The sequence below is a fragment of the Crinia signifera genome, chromosome 19 (genome assembly GCF_055691185.1).
Source record: "Crinia signifera chromosome 19, ASM5569118v1, whole genome shotgun sequence".
Lineage (NCBI taxonomy): Eukaryota > Metazoa > Chordata > Amphibia > Anura > Myobatrachidae > Crinia > Crinia signifera.
Window position 1 is genome coordinate 116,546,126 of NC_139226.1, and position 26,854 is coordinate 116,572,979.

At 46.8% G+C, this 26,854-nt stretch overlaps 1 protein-coding gene across 1 annotated transcript in view; it reads left to right on the forward strand.

Moving 5' to 3' along the window:
* The first annotated feature begins 287 nt into the window (after positions 1–287).
* The window catches only part of PPP2R1B (protein phosphatase 2 scaffold subunit Abeta), a 36,732-nt gene continuing 10,165 nt past the window's right edge, over positions 288–26,854 (forward strand). Inside the window, exons 1-8 of the mRNA XM_083163222.1 lie at positions 288–481; positions 11,737–11,827; positions 16,675–16,775; positions 19,468–19,700; positions 21,647–21,794; positions 22,132–22,287; positions 25,303–25,417; positions 26,138–26,208. Of these exons, the coding sequence (XP_083019348.1) occupies positions 299–481; positions 11,737–11,827; positions 16,675–16,775; positions 19,468–19,700; positions 21,647–21,794; positions 22,132–22,287; positions 25,303–25,417; positions 26,138–26,208 (1,098 nt within the window). The 5' untranslated portion in view covers positions 288–298. The remainder of the gene's footprint in view (positions 482–11,736; positions 11,828–16,674; positions 16,776–19,467; positions 19,701–21,646; positions 21,795–22,131; positions 22,288–25,302; positions 25,418–26,137; positions 26,209–26,854) is intronic.

The window sequence follows — 26,854 nt, forward strand, 5'->3', positions numbered from 1 at the left end:
ATAGAGAGATAAAGTACAAAGCAACCAATCAGCTGCTGCCATAACACGGGCTGTGTGCGAAATATGACAGGAGCTGGCACTTTATCTCTCTCCAAGCATTGATACATCTCCCCCCTTTACTATGGAGGTGGGTGCTGGTGTCCCGCACAAGCCGCGAGGTGGTGACCCGGCCGGGCACCGGCATGTACCCCACCACGACCGGCGAGTTGTTGTGCCCGCGCGCAGTGGGCGTGTCTCTATGTATAGCCGCCCGCAGCTGGCTGGCTGAATCCTGAGCGCTCCGGCTCCGCCCCTGAACATGCGACTTCCGGTGTGCCCCTCCCCGCCCCCTCTCAGCGTCCCGGGCGGAAGTAGGCCTGTACTAAGAGACTGGTCGAGGAAGCTGCGGTCTGTGAGTGTTACGATGGCCGGAGCCGATGGGGATGACTCTCTGTATCCGATTGCGGTGCTTATCGACGAGCTGAGGAATGAGGACGTACAGGTGAGGAGGCTGCGCCCCGGACTGTCACACCGGCTCAGTGCCTGTATCCTACACACCTGAGCGGCTCAGGCGCTGGCTGCTGCTGTGCCCTGTGGCCGTCATATGAGGGAGGCACCGGACCTAATGCACCACTCTCCTGTGTGTCTGTGTAACCCAGTGCTGGTCCCTGATAGATGGAGAGTGCACCTGTCTCGCACCACCCAGTGCTGAGTATATAAGGGATCGCAAGAATCCTATATATCCCCACCAAACCTGCCATAGCGATGTGCTAGGTGTGGGCAGATGCGGTTACCATAGAGATGTGCGAGGTGTGGGCAGATGCGGCTGCCACATAAAGATGTGCTAGGTGAGGTGATGCAGCTGCCATAGAGATGTGCTAGGTGAGGGCAGATGCGTCTGCCATAGAGATGTGCTAGGTGTGGGCAGATGCGGCTGCCATAGAGATGTGCTAGGTGTGGGCAGATGCGGCTGCCATAGAGATGTGCTAGGTGAGGGCAGATGCGTCTGCCATAGAGATGTGCTAGGTGTGGGCAGATGCGGCTGCCATAGAGATGTGCTAGGTGTGGGCAGATGCGGCTGCCATAGAGATGTGCTAGGTGAGGGCAGATGCGGCTGCCATAGAGATGTGCTAGGTGAGGGCAGATGCGGCTGCCACATAGAGATGTGCTAGGTGAGGTGATTCAGCTGCCATAGAGATGTGCTAGGTGTGGGCAGATGCGGCTGCCATAGAGGTGTGGGCAGATGCGGCTGCCACATAGAGATGTGCTAGGTGAGGTGATGCGGCTGCCACATAGAGATGTGCTAGGTGTGGGCAGATGCGGCTGCCACATAGAGATGTGCTAGGTGTGGGCAGATGCGGCTGCCACATAGAGATGTGCTAGGTGAGGGCAGATGCGGCTGCCACATAGAGATGTGCGAGGTGAGGGCAGATGCAGCTGCCACATAGAGATGTGCGAGGTGAGGGCAGATGCGGCTGCCACATAGAGATGTGCTAGGTGTGGGCAGATGCGGCTGCCACATAGAGATGTGCTAGGTGTGGGCAGATGCGGCTGCCACATAGAGATGTGCTAGGTGTGGGCAGATGCGGCTGCCACATAGAGATGTGCTAGGTGTGGGCAGATGCGGCTGCCACATAGAGATGTGCTAGGTGTGGGCAGATGCGGCTGCCACATAGAGATGTGCTAGGTGTGGGCAGATGCGGCTGCCACATAGAGATGTGCTAGGTGTGGGCAGATGCGGCTGCCACATAGAGATGTGCTAGGTGAGGGCAGATGCGGCTGCCACATAGAGATGTGCGAGGTGAGGGCAGATGCGGCTGCCACATAGAGATGCGCGAGGTGAGGGCAGATGCCTCACAGAGATGCGCCAGGTGCGGGGCGGCTGCCTCACAGAGATGCGCCAGGTGCGGGGCGGCTGCCTCACAGAGATGCGCCAGGTGCGGGGCGGCTGCCTCACAGAGATGCGCCAGGTGCGGGGCGGCTGCCTCACAGAGATGCGCCAGGTGCGGGGCGGCTGCCTCACAGAGATGCGCCAGGTGCGGGGCGGCTGCCTCACAGAGATGCGCCAGGTGCGGGGCGGCTGCCTCACAGAGATGCGCCAGGTGCGGGGCGGCTGCCTCACAGAGATGCGCCAGGTGCGGGGCGGCTGCCTCACAGAGATGCGCCAGGTGCGGGGCGGCTGCCTCACAGAGATGCGCCAGGTGCGGGGCGGCTGCCTCACAGAGATGCGCCAGGTGCGGGGCGGCTGCCTCACAGAGATGCGCCAGGTGCGGGGCGGCTGCCTCACAGCGTTGCGCCAGGTGCGGGGCGGCTGCCTCACAGCGTTGCGCCAGGTGCGGGGCAGCTGCTATGTGACTGCTGTGCTGCTGACACAGCCTCTCTTGGCCTTTCTGCTGTGCTGCTGACACAGCCTCTCTTGGCCTTTCTTGTTCTGAGGTGATACTGGCAGAAGAGAACGTAAGCTCATGGCATGAGGCGGGTTTGTTTAAAATATATATGAATTTTAAAATAAGCCATCACTAGTTACACATACACCCCTATATCCAAATAACGGTCCTCCTTAATCTTGCACACCTGTAGGCACCTACCAACATTAAAGTATGAATTATTCATATTTTACTGGAAAGCATTAAACTAGCAGCCTACCTCACAGGTACCCACTCCCTGCATGCCCTACACTGGCATCATGTTCTATATAATGCTGAAAAGCAGTAAGAATCCGCCTCAGACCAGGCTTACTGCATGTCAGCCTCTGTGAGAAGAGTTCAGTACATTTTAACTGCAGTTAATAACGGGTTAATTGCTTTAACATAGAATCACTTTTTTTTTTTTTCAATTGCAATTCTGTCGGGGGCGTTAAACTAATTGTAGCATATTTCTTATTACAAGGTCATATTATAGTTTGCTTTCAATGGGAGGCATTTTCCAATAATGGGATGTAGCTTCCAGCTGTCACCAAGCAACCAGGTCACGTGCCAATTGGTCACTTACGGTAACGGCCCTGCCAGTGGGAGTATGGGGCAGACACAGGCTCTGTGTGAAAGTGGACAAACCCAGAAATATCCTGGGATCAAATTGCTGTTTTAAGGGGGGTAGGAGTTGTTACCTGTGTTAAAAACCCTGGGAAAAACTAGGGTTGCAGCCCCAGCTTTCTGTCTGAAAGGGGTATAATTTAATTAATATTGCAGGCCTCTAGTTTTGTTAATGGATTCATTAATACCCCTTTTCCACCTAATGTCCGGGTCTGACCCGAGGTTCATAAGACCGTACCAAAAAAATCATACCCAGGACTGACCCCTTTTTACCGCAACTCTGGCCCAGATTATTTCAAAGTTCAAGCCATTGGCACTGAACACTGGAGGCACCGGTAACACTGTAGGCCATGCTGTTAACAGGGGCAGGGTTGGAAGACCCTGGCTTGTTTACACTGCCACTTAACTTGTGTCCTTCCCAGGACCGACCCTACAAGCTAGCCTTGCTCGATCACCGGGTCACTGGACACGTATTAACTATTTTCCGCTGAGTTGTGAATGGGTAATCACAGCAATATCTGGTTTAACGGTAGTGGAAATGAGGTGTTAGTCTTTATACACCTGATCCTTGTATTACTTTGGGCTTGATAACTGATTTCTTATGCACCTACACTTGGTTAGTGTGTGTTTTTTTTATTAAACCAATGTACAATTTGTGGTTTCCAAAATGGTTCTTAATAGTGATTACAACACTTAAGCTGGGTACACATATGTACAATTTCCTTTTTCTTGCGACCGTTCGATCGACCGAATACACATTCGGCCGTCCAAAACATACGACCGTTCTGCGCGTACACATATGTACAATTTTACTTGCGACGTCCGATGTACTCCCGTCCAAACAATCGCAAGAAGAAGTATATGAGAGACCCTGTAACCCTTTGCCTGCTGTTTTAACTAATGTCTGTTTAATGCCTCACTGCTCAACACTTTAGACGCATCACTTTAAGACATTAATCAATGTTGAAGTTTTAATAGAGTGGGCTGGAAGCTCTTTTCAGGGCACCATAACACACTATTAAAACTTCAACATTGATTAATGTCTTAAAGTGATGCGTCTAAAGTGTTGAGCAGTGAGGCATTAAACAGACATTAGTTAAAACAGCAGGCAAAGGGTTACAGGGTCTCTCATAATGCAGCATACCACCGTGCTTTGTCAAACTGTCAAGCATATCGATCGAAGGTGCGTACACACTTCACTTTTGTTCCGATATGGAGCCGTCCTGTCGGATGAAATATTAAGCAGCAAAGAACCTTCGACCGACCGACCGTGGACGGCCAAAAGCGTTTTTGACCGTTTATCGGTCGCACAGCAGCAATTGGGACAGCGTACACACCTATACAATCGAACGGCCGTTTGCCCCCAGATTGGAAGAACGGCCCGACGATTGTATATATGTGTACCCAGCTTAAGAAGATTTAATGATAAACATAGTGCATAAGTAAGAATAAAACATTTAAGGTTGCTACAAATGATGAATCAGTATGTTAAGTGCAACAATCGCATCAGTTCAGTCCATGTCCATTGGAAGGAAAAAACATGAGTGCGCACAATATTTATTTTCTCATGTTTCAGTGACATTTTATTTACACGGTATCCAATTAGAACTTTACATTTTTTTTTTTTTTTTTTTGTACGTGCAAAAACAGTTAAATGAAACCACAGCCATTAAAAGCCAGCACTTACCTGGGATTTTGCTTGCATTGCCTGAGGCAGGTGAAACAATATTCGATAAGCCACAGCAAGTCCCCACTCCCACAAAGCAATTACCCACAGTCCGTGTTCTCGGGTAATTTTCTTAAGCTCTGTAATCACACTAGATTCCAATATTTGTGTAAAAACACACCAAGAATCGGTATAATCGCCCATATTCGGGTAAAAACATAACTTATTGGGCATTGGTACTTGCACTATATGGACAAAAGTATTTGGCCACACCTACTGAATTCAGCTGTTTAAATCAAACCCAATGCCACAGGTGTTGAAAATCAAGCACCTAACCATGCAGTCTCCATTTGCCAACATTCATGATACGAAATTGGTTCTAAAGATCTCGGTGATTTCAAATGTAATTGTTTATTAGAAAATGGAAGAGTTTAGGGACAACTGGTGCCATGCTGATTCCATAGATGAAGAGTTCAGAAATTCCACTGGCATTAATGTAGGCACAAAACTGTGTGCCGGGAGCCTAATGGAATGGCTGAGCAGCTGCAAGCAAAACCTCACATCATCACTTCCAATGCCAAGCGTCGAATGGTGTGGTGTAAAGCACACAGACACTGGACTGTGGAGCAGCGGAATAGTGTTTGGTGGAGTGACAAAACACCCTTCATTATTTAGCAGTCAGATGGGCAGGTCTAGGTTTGGATGATGCTGGGTGAACAGTACCTACCTGATTGCATTATACCAACTGAAGTTTGGTGAAGGAGGGATATTGGTATGGGGCTGTTCTTTAGGATTTCTTCTAGGCCCCTTCTCTTTAATGAAACACAATCTTAATGGTTCAGCATAAGAAGGCATTTGGAACAATGCTACGCTTCCTACTTTGGGGGAGCCATTTTTTTATTCCTACATGCCTTTTTGCCAATGCACAAAGCAAGGACTATAAAGATATGTTTGTTGTGCAACAACTTGACTGGCCTGCACAGAGCCCTAAAGGGGCATACGCACATTGAGATGTGCTGTGTGATCTAGGGTAGGAGATTTCCCTTGAACTTCCCAAACACTTATACCTCTTTTACACCAGAAGCAATTTCCCAGGTTAAAATGAAAGCTTTTCAATCCGGGAATTTTCTGAAAATCCTGGGTTTTTCCTTGGTGTGAAACGGTCAAACGGGTCTTTAAATCCCGGCACTCTGACCATAGTCAAGAACAAGTGTGAAAGGGTCAACCCGTGTTGACCCTTTCACAACAAAGAAAACCCCAGGTTTTTGAGTAAATTCCCAGGTTGAAAAGCTTTAACACGGGAATTTGCTTTTGGTGTGAATTGGGGTCAGGCTTCACCCGGCACTCATAAATGCCGGGTAGTGGCTAGCGTGAAAGGGGTATAATTGGCTTTTGCCTGCATGCACTAAAGATCTGAGCTGGCCATTTGTGGGCGTACACATGCAGTGAGTTGTGCTTAAGCTTAGAAAAAAGTCCCCTTAAGCTCAACCCCATCGAGCACCTTTTAGATGAACTGTAATGAAGATCTCGAGCCAGGCCTTCTCATTCAACATCAGTGCCTGACCTCATAAATGCTCTACAGAATGAATGGGCACAAATTCAACAGCATCAGTCCAAAATCTTGTAGAGAGTCTTCAAAGAAGAGTAGAAGCTGATGTAGCTGCATAAGGGGGCCCAACTCCATATTGAAGTGTATGGAATTGAACACGATGTCATTAGTCCCTGTTGGTGAAAAGGTCAGGCATCCAAATACTTTTGTTCATATAGTGTACCTAATTTGTGTAATACTTGGTAAGCATAAATAAACACACCAGAATGTGCTGACGTAAAGAGATGAGCGCAGAACGCATCTTTGATACTTCCTGTTAGTTACAATCATACAATAGTAGTGTTCATTCTAGCACCCACCATCTATGTAAAACCTGGGAGCCATGAGACAGGGTGGGGGCTGTTGTGGAGAACCGGGTTACCGGCCCGGGTATGCAGCAGGCAGTGGCGGGTGAACTCGCCGAGGGGACCACAGCATTGTGTGCTGGTAACAGAAGCCGGGCAGAGGGAGCACGGGGGAGGAAGCCGCTGCCGCCAGCAGAAGCAGGGGGCAGCGGCGCAGGGAGCCGGGCAGGAGAAGACGCTGCCAGGGAGCAGAGCACTGCAACAAAACAAAATAAGCCCATACAAATAAATGGGCAGTCACTGATTGGCTGAGAGAGGTCACAGCCAGATCACAGAATTGCATTTTTGTCTTTTATTATTAATTTGCACTTGTCTTGATAAGAGCGCATATTTCTACCATCCAAATTATTATTTTGTGTTCTTCTCTGGGACGGTAAATTGTAACTTATGCCGCAAATGCTTGGTCGTACCCGGGAATAGGACGCTGGTCCATCCCAGGAGTGACCCGGCATTTGCGGTCTGAAAGCTCTGTGTCCGACTCGTGACATCACACTGAGGTGGGACTTAGTGGCGGGGGAGGAGACAGCACTTGGAGCTAACATCGCGTCCTCCTCCACACTGTGAATGGAGCCCTGGTCGCTTGACCCAAGTTACCGTTTCACACTGCACCTGACACGGGTCATAGCTGTTTGAACTCCCGGGTTGCTCGACCCAGAGTGGCCCTTTTAGACCGCACTTTGACCCAGGTTGGTGATGTAACGACCTGGCAATAACCCGGGTTGAGCATGCGGTATTACTTAACATAAATGAACACTCTACTATTGTGTCTCCAACAGGCCTGTCTAAGAGCTTATACCCACTGGTGGCTTATATATTTTATTTTCTGTATCCAATGAAGATGAGTAAATTGCCCCCTTTTGTACATATTTAAATGAATGCGAGGCTGTTTTGGGTTAGCTTCCGGGGGTTGGTGTTTGGGTTAGGCTGCAGGGATGGCTGGGTGCAGGATCAGAGTAATGCTGGGTACACACCAGGACGACTAGGGCCCGATCCCCACAATCTAGATCCAATTCCGATCAATTGGATGTAGATTGTGTGCTGATTGGGCCCTTTTCTGACCTGCTGTGGACCGATACCGATCCGATGCGCGGTCCCGCGGGTCGGTCGTTATTGATATCCTACCTGCTGCAGGTAGGATCTCAATGACGACCATACAGCCGGGTCGCCATCGGATCGGACCCGCTCACGGTGCACATCGTGAGCGGGTCGTGCCCCCCCCCCCCCCCCCCCGCGTCACCGTGAGCGGGTCGGACGAGACACTGACGACCCGCTCACGATGTGCATCGTGAGCGGGTCGTCCTGGTGTGTACCCTACATTAGGCATTAGTGTAGTGTTGGGATCAGTCTGCGGTGGGAAGGAATTAGGATTAGCCCATGGGAGCGGAAGGATAGGTATACTAACCTGACCTCTGTCGGGATGCCGGCTTCAGTATTCTAACTGCTGGCATCGGAAGCGCTGGTCATCTGTATGTACCCTATTTTAGGAATATTTCAGCACCAATATTTTTTTTTTGTTTAAATTCTACTGAGATTGGAAGTCTCACATTAGCTTTTCTATTTATAAATAGCAGCCTATGTCTGCCGCATGTGCCGTGAGTGTATCACTGAGCTCTCCATAGCCAGTCCCTCGCGGTTTATACATTTGCATCTACCCATGTTTTTGTGTGGAATGCTTTATTTGTGGAAATTGTTCCACTGTAATAATGTGTTTGCTGCAAATGGTGGCATGCATATTCCTGTATCATAAAGTGTATTTAAGACCATGGGGCCTATTAAGTTAATCGTTGTTATTGTTTCTGCATAATATGTTACTACACTATGTAATAATAGGCGAATGCAGGAGATATTGCAGATATTTCCTGCTAAATAATAATGCTGCAGTCACCATTATTATTATTAGGGACTACGGTATGAGCTATAGGTTCCAAACTCTGACCAGAAAAGATTTTAGGAATTAAGGTGGCCATACATCTACAGATCGATTGGCTGGTTGTAACAAAAACCTGATAATGGATGAGTGACCGTTTTTGGCAGTTTTCCAGCATTTCAAAGCAAATGATCAACTGTCATTTACTATCATCCATTACCAGGTTTTTGTTCCAACCGGTCCCATCTGACAATCGATCTGTAGATGTATGGCAGCCTTGAGATTTACCTCAGTGGTTCCCAAACTAGGTCCTCAAGTACCCCCAACTTTTCTTCCAGGTCTCCTGGCAGAGGCACAGATGTACTCATTACTCAATGACACATTCTACAGGTGGAGCTAATTCTTTCACTTGGGAATCTGTGAGGAGACCTGGAAAATGGACACGGTTGATGACAGAGTTTGGAAACCTTCTTATGTGGGGTACACACCGGGACGATATGTTTTGGGCTATTTCGCTGCCCTTTTGATGCGTTCCCGATCCGATGCGCGGCCCCGCGGGTCGTTAGGGCTTTTCTGAGATTCTACCTGCTGCAGATAGGATCTAAAAAAACGACCATTGTAGTGGGTGCGTGTTGCGATCGGAACGCGATCACATCAGGGGCTTATTCTGTGCCAGTCGTTAGCTCGTGAGCAGGTCAAACGTTCCTGTAACGACCCGCTCACGAGCAGGATCGTCCTGGTGTGTACCCAGCATAATTTGCAAAAACCACGTCCTGCCAAAAGGCCCATACACACTGGGTGACTTTTTTAGCTGAAAGCAGCTCAGTTTTTCTGTTTGAGCTGCTTATAGCTCAAAAGCCGCGCAGCGCGTACGTCCCAGCGATGAGCAGTGAGCGCTAATCCTAATGTGCGCTCCCGCATCATTAACGGCCTCCGCTGCTCGTCTGTTGGTATTAGCAGCAGATGAATGACGGGGTGAATGGCTTTCCATAGCGTCCTGTCATAAACATAATAAAATAAAAATAATTTTGCAGTGTAAAGCAGAAACCTTGTAGGCGTAGAAGCCATGTCCAGGCTTCTGTTTCATTTATTCAGTCACTGGAGTGTTGCATATTCTTCTGCTATATATAGGACCCTATGCCTGTGGGTGGATGTTCCACTGCATACTGTAGGATATTGTTAATATATACTATTCGTAGCTGCACCGGTGACATTATTTAATAAAACATCCCCTGAAGTGTGAAGGAGAACAGGACACACCAGGAGAGTGATGCCAGTTGGCGAAACGCCCTTTGCCGGCATTGTGCAGATCCTGTTCTACTTGGCTGTGAACTGTTCTCATAAAGGCGATCTTTTTATTCTCTGCCCTTATTAGAATATTCACACTGCAATGATAAAAGAAAACGGACTCGTTACTCCAATTAAGCTTCCAGTGTTTTTTGGGGGGGGGGATTATGGGAGGAAATCCAAGCAAACACTCAAAGAGAACCCACACTCCACACACATATAGGGTCCCATTAGTGTATTGCACAGGTTCTAAAACTCTGTCCTCAGAACCCCACGCGGGGCATGTTTTGTAGGTCTCTTCAAAGAATCACAAGTGAAATAATTAGCTCCGCCTGTGGATATTTTAAAATGTGTCAGTGAGTAATGAGTGCACCTGTCGGGCGACCTGGAAAACATGAACTGACTGGTGTCCTGAGGACAGAGTTTGAGAACCCTCTGATGTATTGGCCTCATGATCCTAGTGCTGTAAGGTAGCATTTCTAACCACTGTGCATCCATGCTGCCTCATGGTAACATATTTTAGGCCAATTTTGTATATTTGGCAGATGCAGATGTGTCCACATACATCTTAGTGTTCCCGCTAGGCCATTTTAAAGGGCAAAATGCGCACTGCCCCTCTCACAGCGCCCCACTAAAACATCCTCACGGGGAAGCCCAGCACCGCCTTAGACGCCGATGCCTGGCGGCTTCACCAGCAGCATAGTGACTTCGGAGAGGCCGGGCACGCCCCCTTTGATGACGGCGGCGGCTCGGGCACGCCCCCTTTGATGACGGCGGCTGCCCGGGCACGCCCCTCTTGTGACGTAGGCGTACGGGACCGCCCCCAGCTGTGTCGTCGGCGGACCCGGTCCGCCCCCCAGCGCCCTGCCCGCTGTGAAACCTAGAGTGAACACTGCATCTTGGTTTTTTTTCTCAATTTGTTGCAACATGTAAAACACGGCTTAGCTGTTTTTCCAAATGTAGCAAGTGGGCGGATTCTGAAAATTGTTTGCAGCAGTAGAATTTGTATAAAGTAATAGATTAGAGGTGACTTTTGCAGAGTCCAAGGTGTGCCAAATTGTGCCGTACATGGCACAGCAAAACCAAGATGTATGTGGACACATCTGTACATACTTGAGATGGACAGCACTATCTCTGTAAAATACCTAACCAGTCATTGAAGTCTTATGGTGGACTTGCATGTCACCTGACACCTTGTCATAGTGTTCTTTAAGGGGTGTTCACAAAGTGCAATTTTTGCTTTCAATTCGATTGAGATTGAATCGAACAGCGAGCAAAACCCATTAGTTTTGGACTGTAGTGTCTTGAATGCACAGTCTATTTTTCTATTTGATTACGATGCCGCAAATCTGCATCGAATGCAGCTGAAACGGTTTGATTTCTATTCAATTTGATTTTGCTTATACTTTGCTTTACAGGTATCCCTTATACGAAATGCTCGGAGCCATGGGCATTTTGGATAAGGGATTTTGGAATCTATTTTTTTTTCATACTTACCTGGTCCCCTCGTGGTGCCCCGATGGTTCCCTGCCGCCCACTGTGTTCCACGCCCGCCTTCAGGATCCGCTTCAGCGGCATCTCCAGTATGCATTACGTGAGTGCGCACCGGTGATGTCACCGGCGCATTCGTGCAATGCGCCCCTGGAACCGGAGATACCGCTGAAAAGGATCCCGGAGGCTGCCGTGGACATCGGTGGATGAGGCGAATATGAAAAAAAGGGACTGGGGGAAAAAAGTCCCAAAATATTCCGAAAAACCACGGTTTTTGGAATATTCCGGTTTGTGGAATACATGGCTAAGGGAGAACCGACCTGTATAAGCAAAACCGAATAGAAAATTAGACCAAATCCAACCAAATGTAAGGGGCATTACTGTACTCCAGAAATAGCTTCTTTGCTGGTATTTTTTATTCTCGCAGTTTGGGTAACTTTTTATTTTTGCTTCTCTTGCAGCTGCGTCTCAACAGTATCAAGAAGTTGTCTACCATTGCCCTAGCCTTGGGGGTAGAGAGAACCAGGACAGAGCTGCTGCCATTCCTTACTGGTAGGTATCTGCTGAACGTGCACCGTATATATATTAACCTGATCTTTGGAGGAATCCTTCAGCCATAAGTTCTGAATAGAGGTTATAGTGACCATAATGATGCGCAGTGGCTGGAACATGATGCTGTGGGGCTGATTCTCAGCAACACTGACTAGAAAATGCAGCAAAATAGTTATAAACAGCCACTGGTGTTATAACTACAGGGCGCTGGAACCATCACTATATTTTGTTTGATCTGCATCATTTTCATATCCGTTCTGCGTGATAGATTCTTAATAGACCTTTCTCTTATTTTGATGTTTCTTGTGCATTTATGGGTTGCTACAACACCGCAGGTGGTTGTAGGCTGCAGGCTCCGAACCTGGTACTACGGTCATCAAGTGTTTGGGGAAAATTAGGTTTTTGTGTTGGCTCATCAGCTGATTGTAATAACCTATCCAATGGGAAGCTGGATTGCCAGTCTATTCTGCCACCCTACATGGGCTCACATGAGTGAGTAAAGGTCCATACACACTGGGCGATTGTGCCCAGCGTGTATGGGCAGTGATGATCCCTGTCATTGCTGGGGGAAAGCTTCTCGGTGCATACACACTGAGCGGCTTTTCTCCTGCCCGGCGCCGTCAGATGGGGACACAGATGGCTTTCCATAGCACAGCGCTATGCAAAGCCGTCCACAAAGCTGCTCAACTGTTAGTAATACAAGCAGACGAGCGGATTTCCAGTGATGATGCAGGAGCGCGTATCACTAATCACCGGGCCATACACACTGGGTGGCTTTGAGCTGAAAGCTGCTCAAAATTGCCCAGTGTGTATGGGCCTTTAGTGTTCAGCAGACCTGCAGCATGTTAGAGAATACCTACCTTAATCAATATGGAACTAGCAGTCCTTGCAGGGGGGCCACTGCCGCAATTAGTTTGGGTGCCGGATGGGTGCCCAACAGTCGGGAACAGTCATTACACCGATGTCGGAATCCCGACACTCTGGGTCCACGACTTCCATAAAGGGAGAATAAAATAGTTGATGAGCTTAGCGAGCCACTGTGTCCGCAGTGTGGTGAGTGCAGCAAGCCCGCAATGGGGCTTCGTTGAGCTCCCCCCCACTGTCTTAGTCCAGGCAGTCGGGATCCTAACGTTGGGCTAATGACTGTCGGGCTCCAATACCACACCCATTCGTTTTACAATAGAACTGTCCCCACCCCACAACGTGTAATGTATCATCCAAAGTTGGCTTTCCACAGCTGAAGAACTCTTTAGCTATTCCTATATAGAGGGGAAGTAGCGACTTCTAGTCACTTCTGTGTCCTCATTGGCCGGATCAAATCAGATTTGTGTTGTATGAGTGAGACAACCAGGCAGTGAGGCTTATAGGCAGATACTATGGAGATGTGAATCTGTGAGGTTTGGGAGCAAGAAGCTTAGCTCAGAACTGTATCCCAAAGACTCCTAAATTACAACTACCGACAACGTGCGCAAATAGATTGGTCATTTTCTAGGATGCAGTGTGGAAATGATAGACAGAATCTGGTTGCTATGGGTAACACCACTTCCTTTTAATTTTAAGAAGTGTAAGTAAATTTACCCCCAGATGTCTGATTACTCCGTTTAAATGACCTCCTATGTATCAAGTACAAGCTGTTATTAGTTACTTTATACCAGGAGCTGCTATGTGCACATCAATGATGGCATAGATGGAGTATGGTGCAGGGGGAGAGGATATTCCTGAGCCTGGTATCCGATATGCCTTTATCTTTGTGTAGTGTTTACAATGGGTTTTACAGTGTAAGTAACCCAAATGCCCTGCCTTCCTATAATACAGGTTCAGTATCCCTGATCCAAAATGCTCGGGACCAGAAGCATTTTGGATAACGGATTATTCCGTATTTCAGAATATTTTTATATTTCGGTGACCTATCTTGTATTTATATTGTATAAACACATCGAACACATGAAATACACACACATATATTCTATATGTGCATGAAACAAGGTTTTTGTACTGTCTCAGGCACTGAATTTAATGGCAAGAAATTATTTTCTTGCACATATGTAGCGCCTGTTGCGTGTCCTGTCCCCAGTAGCGCCTGTTGCGTGTCCTGTCCCCGGTTGCGCCTGTTGCGTGTCCTGTCCCCGGTTGCGCCTGTGGCGTGTCCTGTCCCCGGTTGCGCCTGTGGCGTGTCCTGTCCCCGGTTGCGCCTGTGGCGTGTCCTGTCCCCGGTTGCGCCTGTGGCGTGTCCTGTCCCCAGTAGCGCCTGTGGCGTGTCCTGTCCCCAGTAGCGCCTGTGGCGTGTCCTGTCCCCAGTAGCGCCTGTGGCGTGTCCTGTCCCCAGTAGCGCCTGTGGCGTGTCCTGTCCCCAGTAGCGCCTGTGGCGTGTCCTGTCCCCAGTAGCGCCTGTGGCGTGTCCTGTCCTGTCCCCAGTAGCGCCTGTGGCAACCCCAAAAAAAAGTACTTTCCGGAAACGATGATTTTTGGAATAATTTGGATAACAGATATTTGGTTAAGGGATACTCAACCTGTAGTAGTGTTTCCGTGGCAGGGGTGGTTGGACACAGCAGTGCTATTTGAAAGCCAGTTTCTGTGTAATATGTATCTGCCAATGCTCTATTTAAGTGCTGTTAATTCAGACAATCCAGAAATGCTTTATAAAATTGTCTAGAAAATTCTCCGCTGAATCCTGACAATGGTGAGTACAAACAGAGGGGTCCGTATTGATTTTAAGTTAAATTGTAAGTATTCATTTTGAGGATTCTCAGTTTAATGGGGCAACTGGTACCGTGAGGAGGGGGCGCCCTGCCTGCTGGAGTAATATTCTCTGCAAGGAAAGGGATCTTATCATGGTTTATAAAATGCCACTAACCTCAATCACTCATTTGGGCGTTAGTACTTATGCATGGTATGAGTTGTGTTTTTAGTTTGTCTTAAATTTGTATATTACACATTTCCGGTCATTCACTGAAAGTTCTGTGTGTATCTATGCTGGGACTATGATGAGAGATTTCCAGATGTTTGATCATGTTGGTGGTTCACCATGTTCTTGGGTAAGACCAGCCATTGTATTACATTTAAATCAATATAGCGACCAGCATATAGTGAAACAGTGTAGAGAAGAACATGGAAAACAACCTGTAGCAAGTCTCATGTTTAGGTAGTTATATATATTTGGAGCTTATGATGCCGGCCTTTGTGAGAAACACTGCGTTTAACATGGAATGTGCTCCCGGTCATTGGTCAGGATGTTGGTGAAACAGCTGTTTGACTGAAGATTTATAGCCGGGAGCTTGTAACATTTATTTAGCTATTCATAACCTATAGGAGTTCTATGGTAATGCAGAGTCTAATGCTGTAAAACAGGGGTGTCCAGCCAGTCGTAGGAAATGAGCCAAAACAATTGCTATAGTAAGCCAGCCGGTACCATGCAAATAAAATATAGGCGTGGCCTAGCTCCCATATTGCCTTGCCCCATTTTTAAATGGATTGTCGACTAGCTACAAGCGGCACTTTTTTGTGTTTTATCTTAATCTAATTTTATTTTATAACTCCTTTTTTTATCTATTTATTTTAATCTTGGCAACCCATTTAAGCACTACAAAATGCAAAATGAGGTATTACTCAGGACTCAGTTGTAGGCTAAGCCTACAGCTGAATCAGTCCCCACCACTAGTGACTAAAATGACTTACAAGCTTTGGAAAGAAGCTGGTCCAATAGGGTAAAGCACTGGAGAGAGCAGCGTAAACACACCCCAGAGGAGCTAAAATAAAGATGTCTACTAAAAGGATCCTCCCTGGCATCTACTTTTTATAATTTCATACATGCAAGAGGTTGCCAAGGCAGGAAAGCCAAACACAGCCCTCCTGTCTCACCAGAGAACTTAGCGGCGTGTCAGCGCAGGGGTACAGCTGGAACAGCTGATAGCCGCTGTTAATGGAGACTACGGTGTTTTTTTTTTTTTTAGCTACTCCACTGTGTGCCAGCTTCTGTGGCCCTGCCAATTGCCACCTCCTGACTGTGCTACAGTCAAAGGAGGCAAGCATCAGTGCTTGGGTGTGGGAGCCGCATCTTGTAAAGAAAAGAGCAACATGAGGCTCGAGAGCCTCTGCTGTAAAAAACGTTCTGTGGTAGAGTATAGACAAGCAGTGGAGGAAGGGTATGTAGTCATTGTGTCCACATTCTGAATGTTGTGGCTTGTTTTTAGGTTAAGGTTGAATTAAGTATGAATTTTAGCGTTAATTTATCTTAAAATACCATTGTCAACGTTCTGCTGCTGTTGATTCCATGTGTGTGTCACATGCAGCCCTGTGGTCACTGACATATCATGCGTATCCTGATATACTCTGTGCTGCTGTCTAAGCCCTAAGGGTGTGTTACTCCCACTGTGTTTGTTCCCAGATAGTGAGTCATAGGTGTACCGAGTTTTTTTTTAAATTGCTCCAGGCATGCGGTCTCCTGATATACTCTGTGCTGCTTTCCCTCCCCTAGGGATGTAAGTGGTGTGTTTCCCCCCCACAGTGTCTGTTCCCAAATTGTGAAGGGGCATACACATGGGGCAATTTCAGCCCCTTCTCTAAGCAATCTGCGTTGAAGAGTGGATTCTAGTTGAATATCTCTGGGAGCGCCTTCCAGCAGCTCTCCATATTGCGCTGAATTGAATTGACCCCTTGTTTCTATGTTACCATGTACGCTGCTGCATACAATTTGTGGCACCTTTATTTATAAATAAGTTGATTGTGTATAAAATCACAAAGGGTCTTATTTGTGATGAATACTTGAACAATTAAGAAGCTATCACATAGCTGACGAATGCAATGGGAATTTTTATACAGCTTTTCATTTATTATTCTCACCATTGCAGACACCATCTACGATGAAGACGAGGTGCTTTTGGCTCTGGCCGAACAGCTCGGAAGCTTCACCACTCTGGTTGGAGGGCCAGAATTTGTCCACTGTCTGCTGGTAAGTATACGTTTGGTTCCACTGATAGAAGAATTGTGGATGTTATGTGGTTTCTCTTTGAAATGGATGTTGAACCTATGTTGAGATGGGCGGCAATGTTGATTGTATGTTTAAGCTATTGTGCAGTAATGCATGGGAAAAGTTTAGTGTCCTGGAATTTATCCTTACGTACAAGTTTGCTTCAGTCATGTTCTGGAGATGTGCATAGTTAATGTATGGCTGGGAATCTGCAGTAAAACGCACTCCCGCTAGTCGGGTTCATGTGCATATAGTTATGGTAGGTAGTGTGGAATTCTGGAACTGGCTTTATCTGGCTCAGGTGTTTGATGGACTTCTGCATGTTTGCATATTCATTACTGCTAGTCCCAATACATGGACTGTGTATGTGGACTTGGTCCATTTACTTCATGCTGGGTCAACAGTGCAGCAAGAGAACACAACAGGTCCCTCAGCTCAGACTTGCCGGATTCCGTCTCCTGGTTCCTCCCCTTAGTGATTTGCTTTTTAGGGACCTTCTGTACTGAAACTTTCTTCTAAAATCACCAGTAAGTAACCTGCAGGTTGTAGTTAGCAGATCAGTGATGAAGAAAGGATGCCGCATAATGTATAACCTGCTTTTTCACCTTATTTGGAGTTTCACCTTATTTGGAGTTTTCGTGGCATAAAGTGTGTTTTTTTCCTTGTATGCATTCTCCTGTGGTGGATCTATGGGGAGTTCTTCCTCGTCTGTGTGGTCCCCATTCCGCTAAGTGGCATGAAAGTTGTTAGACTATTGTCTTGTCCCTTTTTGTCCTCTGTTGGCTAGAGGTACAAAGCTTGCATCTGGTTCCCCACTTCCTGCCAATCTAGTCTGTGCGTCAGCAAGTGTAGCTGCCAAAGTCTTAAATATCTTGTGAGCCTTTTCCGCCTTCTAGAGCGAGCGGCTTGCGAGTCTTGCGGTTATTCAGACACTAGGTGCCATCTGGGGGGCCCTACACTCCTGGCTCCTGGCCCGAGCTTGTGTTCAGTTTGGCAGCTCGAAAATATTTTTTGATCAACGTCACCAGCTCAGCTGAAACTCATTTCTGTAGGTTGGTAGCAGATGCTGCTTGAACAAAACAGGCAGCAGCAGGTGGTCTTGTAAGTATACACATAATAAGCTTATGGTGTCGTAGGAATTACAGTAATAAGCCAGTGCTCAAACTCTCTATGTACATCCTATGAAAGTTCCCATAATCCGCAACAAGGAAGCGGCACCTAATCGGTCACGGTTAATACACCCGCACCTATGCATCTTCTGTCCTGCATCTCTGTATAAGCGCTCTGGGTATTTAATCTCGTGCTTTGTGACAAGATGCTATATCAGTGCAGGGTCCCCTGTTGCTCATGACACCTGGTTCTCAAATCCTGATTTAGGGGAGTGTAGATAATTGGCTTTCCAAACATAGCCTTTGACGTTGTGTTCTTAGACTGAAAATACTTATCAAAAGTAAGTGAATTGGCTGTAATTATAGTTCTTTCAGTGAGTGTTCTAAGGCCGCAGGGAGGGGTAAAGGCACGGGGGGGTTCCTAAAGTTGCTGCGGGATCGTTTTGTTTAGCACAGCAGTATTTGATTTAAAGGGAAGCAACATTAGGCTTAAATTATACATAATGTTCAAAACAACATATTTCGGCACAATCGCAGGCTGATTGTCAGGTGCGCTTCATCCGCTGTTTCCCAGTATATATATTTCCCCAAGGCTGCTAACTGCTCCAAAACTGAAGCCCCTTTGGTGTAATTGCACATGCTTTGGGAACTTCCCGACACTTGGGCTTTTTTTTTCACGTTTTTCCCCCTTATTCACTCCTGGTAAAGATGATCTTAAAGCTGAGACCATTTTATTTGGTTAGATTTCAATTACTATATTGTATCTTACCATTGACAATATACATGACATATTGGGTGTCTTTTCAATATTATCTAATAAATTAATGTAACTCCTACGCACCTGTATTTGGATACAACAAGCGGATAACAGAGACTACTGTAAAAGCATTTCAAAGTTCACAACGGACAGAACTTTCTCTCCCCATGTTCCCCATAATACGTGCTGATTCCCCCCTCCGCTCCCCCTCAATTTATTGTGTTCACATTATTCTTTCCATGCTTTGGAGGCGGGGTGTGGATTATTGGATACAGTGACTAGATAGACGGGCAGTACGTCGACCTGAGTTTTGGTGTCATTGTCGACATGGACCCCCAATTAGTGTGGCGCTTGCCATGATTCGGGCTCGGTGCCTCGTTATGCCGCACTATTATATTCTCTCTACGCCGACATGAATGGTGACACAAGAACAAACTGGAAAAAAAATGAAAACTCGTGATGACCGGGTCATGTCTACTTTCATGTCGACCTTTTGGGACACTGTACATCTGTCAACCGGAACCAATTTTATATGCAAGAGGGAGATTTTATACTAATGCAATCTAAGGCTTGATTTGATCGCTGTGATCTTGACCACAATACAAGCCATTTTTTCAGAAACCATTTCATAGTTCCATATAGTTACGTGGTAGTCTAGGCTGAGTTAAGTCTTGCATCCATCACATTCAACCTTTGATTACTGGTTATATGCCAGGATGTTTGTATCTAAGAAATTGTCTAGCCTTTATTTATTTAAATGACTTTATTGTATCTGCCAGCACCGTAACACTCGTCCTCCTGTTTACAGCCTCCCCTGGAAAGCTTGGCCACTGTGGAAGAGACCGTAGTTCGTGACCGAGCAGTGGAGTCCTTACGGAAGATCTCGCATGAACATTCTCCTGTCGATCTCGAAGCTCATTTTGTGCCGCTGGTGAAACGCCTGGCCAGTGGAGACTGGTTCACATCACGCACATCGGCGTGTGGTCTCTTCAGTGTGTGCTACCCTAGAGTGTCTAGTACTGTAAAGGCAGAGATAAGACAGTAAGTCCAGCCCAAAGTCCATCACATGCTAAAAAATGGTAAAGGTGCATACACATTGTACAATTGTTATGACCAATTTAGTTAATTTTGGCCCTTCTGAATGATATTGGTCAAAATATCTTTCAGTGTGTACACTGAAAGACATTGCTGACCAATTTCCCTTGAACCCAGTGTCCTAGACGAAAGATGTTGATGAAAGACAAAAGATCTAGCTAAAGTTTCGGTACTTGTGTACTTTCACGGCTCCCATCGCATGCCAAATGTAGTGGCATGCGAATTTTGCAGTTTTTAAGCATTTTTTTGAAAAATCGCATGCGATTTTTAACAGAAATGCATCCAAATGCATTGAAATTGGTATCAAACATGTTCAATGGCCCCCAAATGTCATTTTTGAGGCTGTACCACCCCCACTATCAACGCGAACCTGAAGCGTGGCAAGTGCAGCGAGTACGCGTCCTACGACCTTTTCATACCCCCACTATCCACGTCGGCGTGGAGTTGAGAATAGGAAGTGCAGCGAGCCTCCGAGCCCGAAGCGTGGCACGCGGACACCTGTGAAGCCCGCGAGGGGAAGTGGATACCTGTGAAGGTATCCGTGTCCCCTCGCGGGGCTCGCTGCGCTCGCCACGCTTCGGGATCGGTGGCTCGCTGCGCTCGCCACACTTTCTAATCTCAACTCCACGCCGACGTGGATAGTGGGGGTATGAAAAGGTCGTACGACGCGTACCGCCACCCCTCGCGGGCTCGCTGCGCTCGCCATGCTTCGGGTTCGTGATACTGTGGGTGGTACAGCCTCAAAAATGACATTTGGGGGCCATTGAACATGTTTGATACTAATTTCAATGCATTTGGATGCATTTCTGTTAAAAATCGCATGCGATTGAATCGCATGCGATTTTTTACTATACGATGGACATCGTGGGAGCCGTGATTGTACACAAGTACCAAAGTTTCTTTCTTTTTGAAAGATATGCAAATTGAGCTGCATGCTCAGTTGACGAACAACCTTGATGGCGGGTACGCACATCATCATTCGTCCGGTGCATATACACTGAAAGATAATTTTGACCAATATCGTTCAGAAGGGCCAAAATTAACAAAATTGGGTACTTATGTATTATCTGGGCTCCCATGTTAAATGCACCCCATTTTTTCATATCCCTACTATCCAACTACGCATGGAGTTGATTTTATATAGTGTGACGAGCGCAGCGAGCCACCGTGCCCGAAGCGTGGCGAGCGCACGCGGTCTCATAAGAAAAACGGGAGCCCAGATATTACATAAGTACCAAAAATTGTACAGTGTGTATGCAAAAAAAAAAGTTTGCTGTATAAAATGTGTAGAAGTTTTATTGAAGAAAGTGACAGTAGATTTAGTATAAAACACATAATCATTAATAGGTTACAAAGCACTGTCACTGGGTACACACTATATGATTTTTATGACCGATATGCATGATAACGATATAATTAGCGATATTATGCATATCATTCAGTGACCTCTTATATCGTTAACGATCCGCGCTCCCCAGGATCGTTAACAATTATACTGATCGTTTGAGCATGCATTCTCGCCTTTTGCCTTGACAAAAGATTTCAGGCAAACGCACAATTTCACGAAAGATTTGTCTTCAGATCCCATGTGTGTTCCTATTGATCTTTTGGTAAATCTTCTGAACTTTCATGCAGCATGTAAGATCAATAGATTTAGCAAAAGGCCATTCGGGAGCGTGCATCTGCCGATTTGCAGTAAGATCGGTCAGATATCTGCCAATCGGCACAAAAAATGGTTCTAGTGTGTGGGCGCCTTAATAAAGGGTACACACGATGAGATGCACTATTTTTGTATTCGATTTTGCTTATGGAAACAAACTCGACTAGAAAATCGAATGAGCATTTTCTTTTTCTGATACAGTACAGTAAGTGAGCGCGCTCTTATTTCCCAGGCACTTCCGCAACCTGTGCTCTGATGACACTCCCATGGTACGACGTGCTGCCGCTTCCAAACTTGGTGAATTTGCCAAAGTCCTTGAACTGGAATATGTGAAAAATGACATTATTCCTCTGTTTACCAACCTGGCTTCAGATGAGCAGGTGAGTAACATTCTACGTTTATGATAAACTTTGTTGAAACCGTTATCGCTAGCCACCTAGATCTCCAGTTTGGCTACACATAGGTGCCCATAATTAAGGATTGTCTCTGGAATATTGCATCCACATGCTGATTCCTGTCATCTTACAACCTGCATTCATTGGGTTTGAAACCATTTTTATTGGTCATTGTGGGGTTTTGTCCCATAAACACAACAGGAGCTGGCCAATCCCCCAACATCTCCTGCAGTATAGTAGCGTGTGTGTGTGTGTGTGTGTGTGTGTGTGTGTACATCAGGTCCATGTAGTTCTTGTGCTGACTACAAGGTTGTGATTACAGGACTCTGTAAGGCTATTGGCAGTGGAAGCCTGTGTCAGCATTGCTCAACTCCTTCCCGAGGAAGATCTGGAAGCTCTGGTGATGCCGACTCTGCGACAAGCTACTGAGGACAAATCCTGGCGTGTGCGCTACATGGTTGCTGACAAATTTTCAGAGGTAATTATATTGTATAATGCTTACACAGTTCCTCCTTTTATTGCCCAATCTTCATAGGTTATAGTTGCTTATTGCATTTTCCAATGTGCCCATGGAAGCAGCTTTGATGTACATGTAATCAGAACGTCTGCAAGTAGATTACACCCTTTACCCTTCTACAGCTAGTACAAACGATAAGTCCATAGTACTATTAGTGATACGTCTAGGATCAGGGCAGGGAGTAAGGGGTCAGCATAAGTGCGGTGGTTTGGCCAATGCATCGGATACCTTTTTAGATAAATTCATCAATCTAGTGCAGGGGTCCTCAAACTATTTTGCTCTGGGACCCATTAGACAATAAAAATAATTACGGGACCCCATCAATTGAATGCAGAAGGTCATCACATCACATGTGTAGTCAGCAGACAGCACATACATGGCAGCATTGTGGAGGCACAGAGTGATGCGAGGAGTCTGATATACCATAACCCATCACATGTGTAGTCAGCAGACAGCACATACATGGCAGCATTGTGGAGGAACAGAGGGATGGGAGGAGTCTAATATACCATAACCCATCACATGTGTAGTCAGCAGACAGCACATACATGGCAGCATTGTGGAGGCACAGAGTGATGGGAGGAGTCTGATATACCATAACCCATCACATGTGTAGTCAGCAGACGGCGCATACATGGCAGCATTGTGGAGGCACAGAGTGATCGGAGGAGTCTAATATACCATATCACATCACACGTGTAGTCAGCAGAGCACATACATGGCAGCATTGTGGGGGCACAGAGTGATGGGAGGAGTCTAAGGTACTTGTGTATTTTGGCGGCGCCCCCGATGTCCGTCGTACGACGAACAGATCGCATCGCATGCCATGCACCCGATGGCATGCGATGCGATGCGACGCGATTTTGACCCCCTATACGACCAAAAATCGTATAAGCACCCTAAAGGGTGCTTTTGAGCACCCAAATGGGTGCTTACAATGTTAAATGCACCCCCACGCCACCCCCCGCTATAAACGTGAACCCGAAGCGTGGCGAGCGCAGCGAGCCCGCGAGGGGCGGCGGTACGCGTCCTACGACCTTTTCATACCCCCACTATCCACGTCGGCGTGGAGTTGAGAATAGAATAGTGTGGCGAGCGCAGCGAGCCACCGAGCCCGAAGCGTGGCGAGCGCAACGAGCCCCGCGAGGGGACTCGGATACCTTCACAGTTATACGCGTCCCCTCGCGGGCTTCACAGGTGTCCGTGGCGACGCGGACACCTGTGAAGCCCGCGAGGGGACGCGTTTACCTGTGAAGGTATCCGCGTCCCCTCGCGGGGCTCGCTGCGCTCGCCACGCTTCGGGCTCGGTGGCTCGCTGCGCTCGCCACACTATTCTATTCTCAACTCCACGCCGACGTGGATAGTGGGGGTATGAAAAGGTCGTAGGACGCGTACCGCCGCCCCTCGCGGGCTCGCTGCGCTCGCCACGCTTCGGGTTCACGTTTATAGCGGGGGGTGGCGTGGGGGTGCATTTAACATTGTAAGCACCCATTTGGGTGCTTAACATTGTATAAGCACCCATTAGGGTGCTTATACAATGTTGCATCGCATCGTATGGCATCGTATGCCATGTACAATGGCATACAATTTCAAAATTGTATGCCATCGTGCACTATCGTACGATATCGCGTCGCATCGCATACCATCGTATGTGTTATGGTATGCGATGCGATGGGCGCCGCCAAAATACACAAGTACCGAGTCTAATATTCCATATCACATCACAGGTGTAGTCAGCAGACAGCACATACATGGCAGCATTGTGGAGGCACAGAGTGATGGGAGGAGTCTAATATACCATAACCCAGGGGTTCCCAATCTTTTTTGAATCACGGCACCCTAGAGTATCAGAATTTTTTCACGGCACCCCTGGGCCCCCCCAAAAAAGCAGAATAAATATAACATTAAATAGAAAATGCAATTCTTAGGGTCAGTTATGTGGTAAAGGGCAGGATTTGCATCTTTTTGTACACATTTTATGATTAGCAGCGACCAGCACTGTTTTTTCCCCATAAATTATTAAACATAAATAAGTTGAATTGGTCATGGACCACCAACCCGGGGCACCCTTGCAAGTGTCCCAAGGCACCCCAGGGAGCCACGGCACACAGTTTGGGAACCACTGCCATAACCCATCACATCACACATGTAGTCAGCAGACAGCACATACGTGGCACCATTGTGGAGGCACAGAGTGATGGGAGGAGTCTAAATTCCATATCACATCACACGTGTAGTCAGCAGACAGCACAAACATGGCAGCATTGTGGAGGCACAGAGTGGTGGGAGGACAGATAACTCAACAGATATTTCAGACTCTTTGAATCAATGACTGAGATTAGAAAAGTCATCAGCCTGATGGTCAGCAACATGGAGTCGCGACCCCATATTGGGAAGGTCAGGACCCACTTTGGGGTCAGGACCCACAGTTTGAGAACCGCTGATCCTAGTGTAAGCTACCAATAAAGATGCTTGGTGCAGCCGAGTCTTCTTTATTAACCAAGAGTCAACCAAAACGCTTCTTCATTATCTCATCCTCAACCCAGCTGGTGCAACCTCCCTTCTTCCCGAATCGCTTCCCTGTATTCTGAATGCAAGTTAAGAGTCCTTAGCTTCAAAACTAAGCACAGCTACTGTACATCCTCATTTCACACCTCATATTGAAATAATATATAGACGTGTCCTCATATGTCAGCTGCAGTCACACCAGTCACCCCTCGTCACGCCATGTCTGGTAAGTATCTTCTAGCATCGGCTGTCCTTATTTTATTCCTATTTTGTCAAAAATGGTAACTTTTGCAATGCAGACTGTTATCTGTGTGTGACTACACAGTCTCCTGTGTCCTAGCTTTGAACACGCACCTCTCTGCTAGATATTGCCCTCCTCCTACATTGGTAGTTCACTACTGTTATTTTGTACTGTGTTGGTAAGAAACCTGTTTGCAGATGAATGACCTGTAACGCTCTCTCCTCCAGCTCCAGAAAGCGGTTGGTCCAGAGATCACGAAGAACGACCTCGTGCCTGCGTTTCAGAACCTGCTGAAAGATTGCGAAGCAGAGGTCCGAGCCGCTGGGGCTCACAAAGTGAAGGGTGAGCTGACGCAATGAGCAATGCCGTAAACCTATTTTATTCCGCTTTGTTCAATTCAAGGTGGAATCTGAAACCTTTTTCTCATTTGATATTTTGACAAAGCCAGTAATGGCTTTGCTGCTAGAAATTGTGTTTTTTTTTTTTTTTTTTTGGCTTAGGGTATTGGTTTTCACTTCTTGGTAAACATATATTAATGTATGGAAGTTTTCTACGTCATTGCTGCGTTTAGAATGTGACAGTGCCTGGGAACATTTGACATCCCAAATGTTTGGGAAATCCTCTGATAGTTCAGGACGAGTCCAGATCTTTCGTCCTCTAACACTTTGCAATCAAGTGTAACATTGATGGCATGTAAGATTTTAAAAGTTGGAGACAAGTCTAGGTACAGTAGCATTGGTTTTCTAGGGATATTGTCCAACCGCTTAACTATAAACTGGGAGGTTGAGGAAGCTGCAGGGCTCATGTACTGGAGGGGTGTGGCCAAATCAGGCCACACATCTGTGTGGTTAAAATAAAAAGGAGCTTTACTATGCACCTCACACAACAAAGGTAAGGGGGGGGGGGGGACCAACATACTATAGCAGGACTTTGTTAGAACTTGTGCAAAGTACATGTATGGTATTCTTACTATGGCGCACTTGCGGTTTTTAACCAAGTATTTATGTTCGTTCTCCGACCAGTTTCCATCACTTCTAATGTATAACTTACTATTTGTTTTAGAGTTTTGTGAGAATCTGCCGGGAGATGGAAGAGAGACCATTATAATGAACCACATTCTACCCTATGTGAAGGTGCGATCTGCTACACATCATCCATCATTCTTGTTACTCGCATGAATTAGTGTTAAGCTGCCCATACACGTTGCGATTCCCGGCGGTGCGATGTGGGCTTTGAGGTGCGCACCCTCGCAGCACATTCTTTTTGTACTTGCTTTTCATCACATCGCATTGCATGCACAAGGCATGCAATGCGATGTGATGGATGCAATTTAAGCCCACAACGCATGCCGGGATGCTTATTTATATAGGTGGAACTATGTGAATGCCAGCCTCCATAGTCTGTGTACCCCCTGCATTGTACTTTCATCCCATTACTGATTGTCGTCCTTGCGTATGTTGACCCAAGGACCATGGCACCATTGAAGGTCGTCAGATGAAATAGGTAGATATGCCTAAGGTCGACACAAGCATTAGGTATACAATGGCTAGGTCGACAGTCAAAAGGTCAGCATGGGCCTCTCACTCAGATCTGAGCTCAGTAAAATTTGTTTGGAAAATGGGCAAAAAACCATGTGCACTGCAGGTGGGGCAGATGTAACGTGCAGAGAGAGTTACATTTGGGTGGGGTTGTGTTGAAATTGAAATCTATATTGCAGTGTAAAAATAAAGCAGTCAGTATTTACCCTGCACAGAATCAATATAACTCGCCCAAATCTAA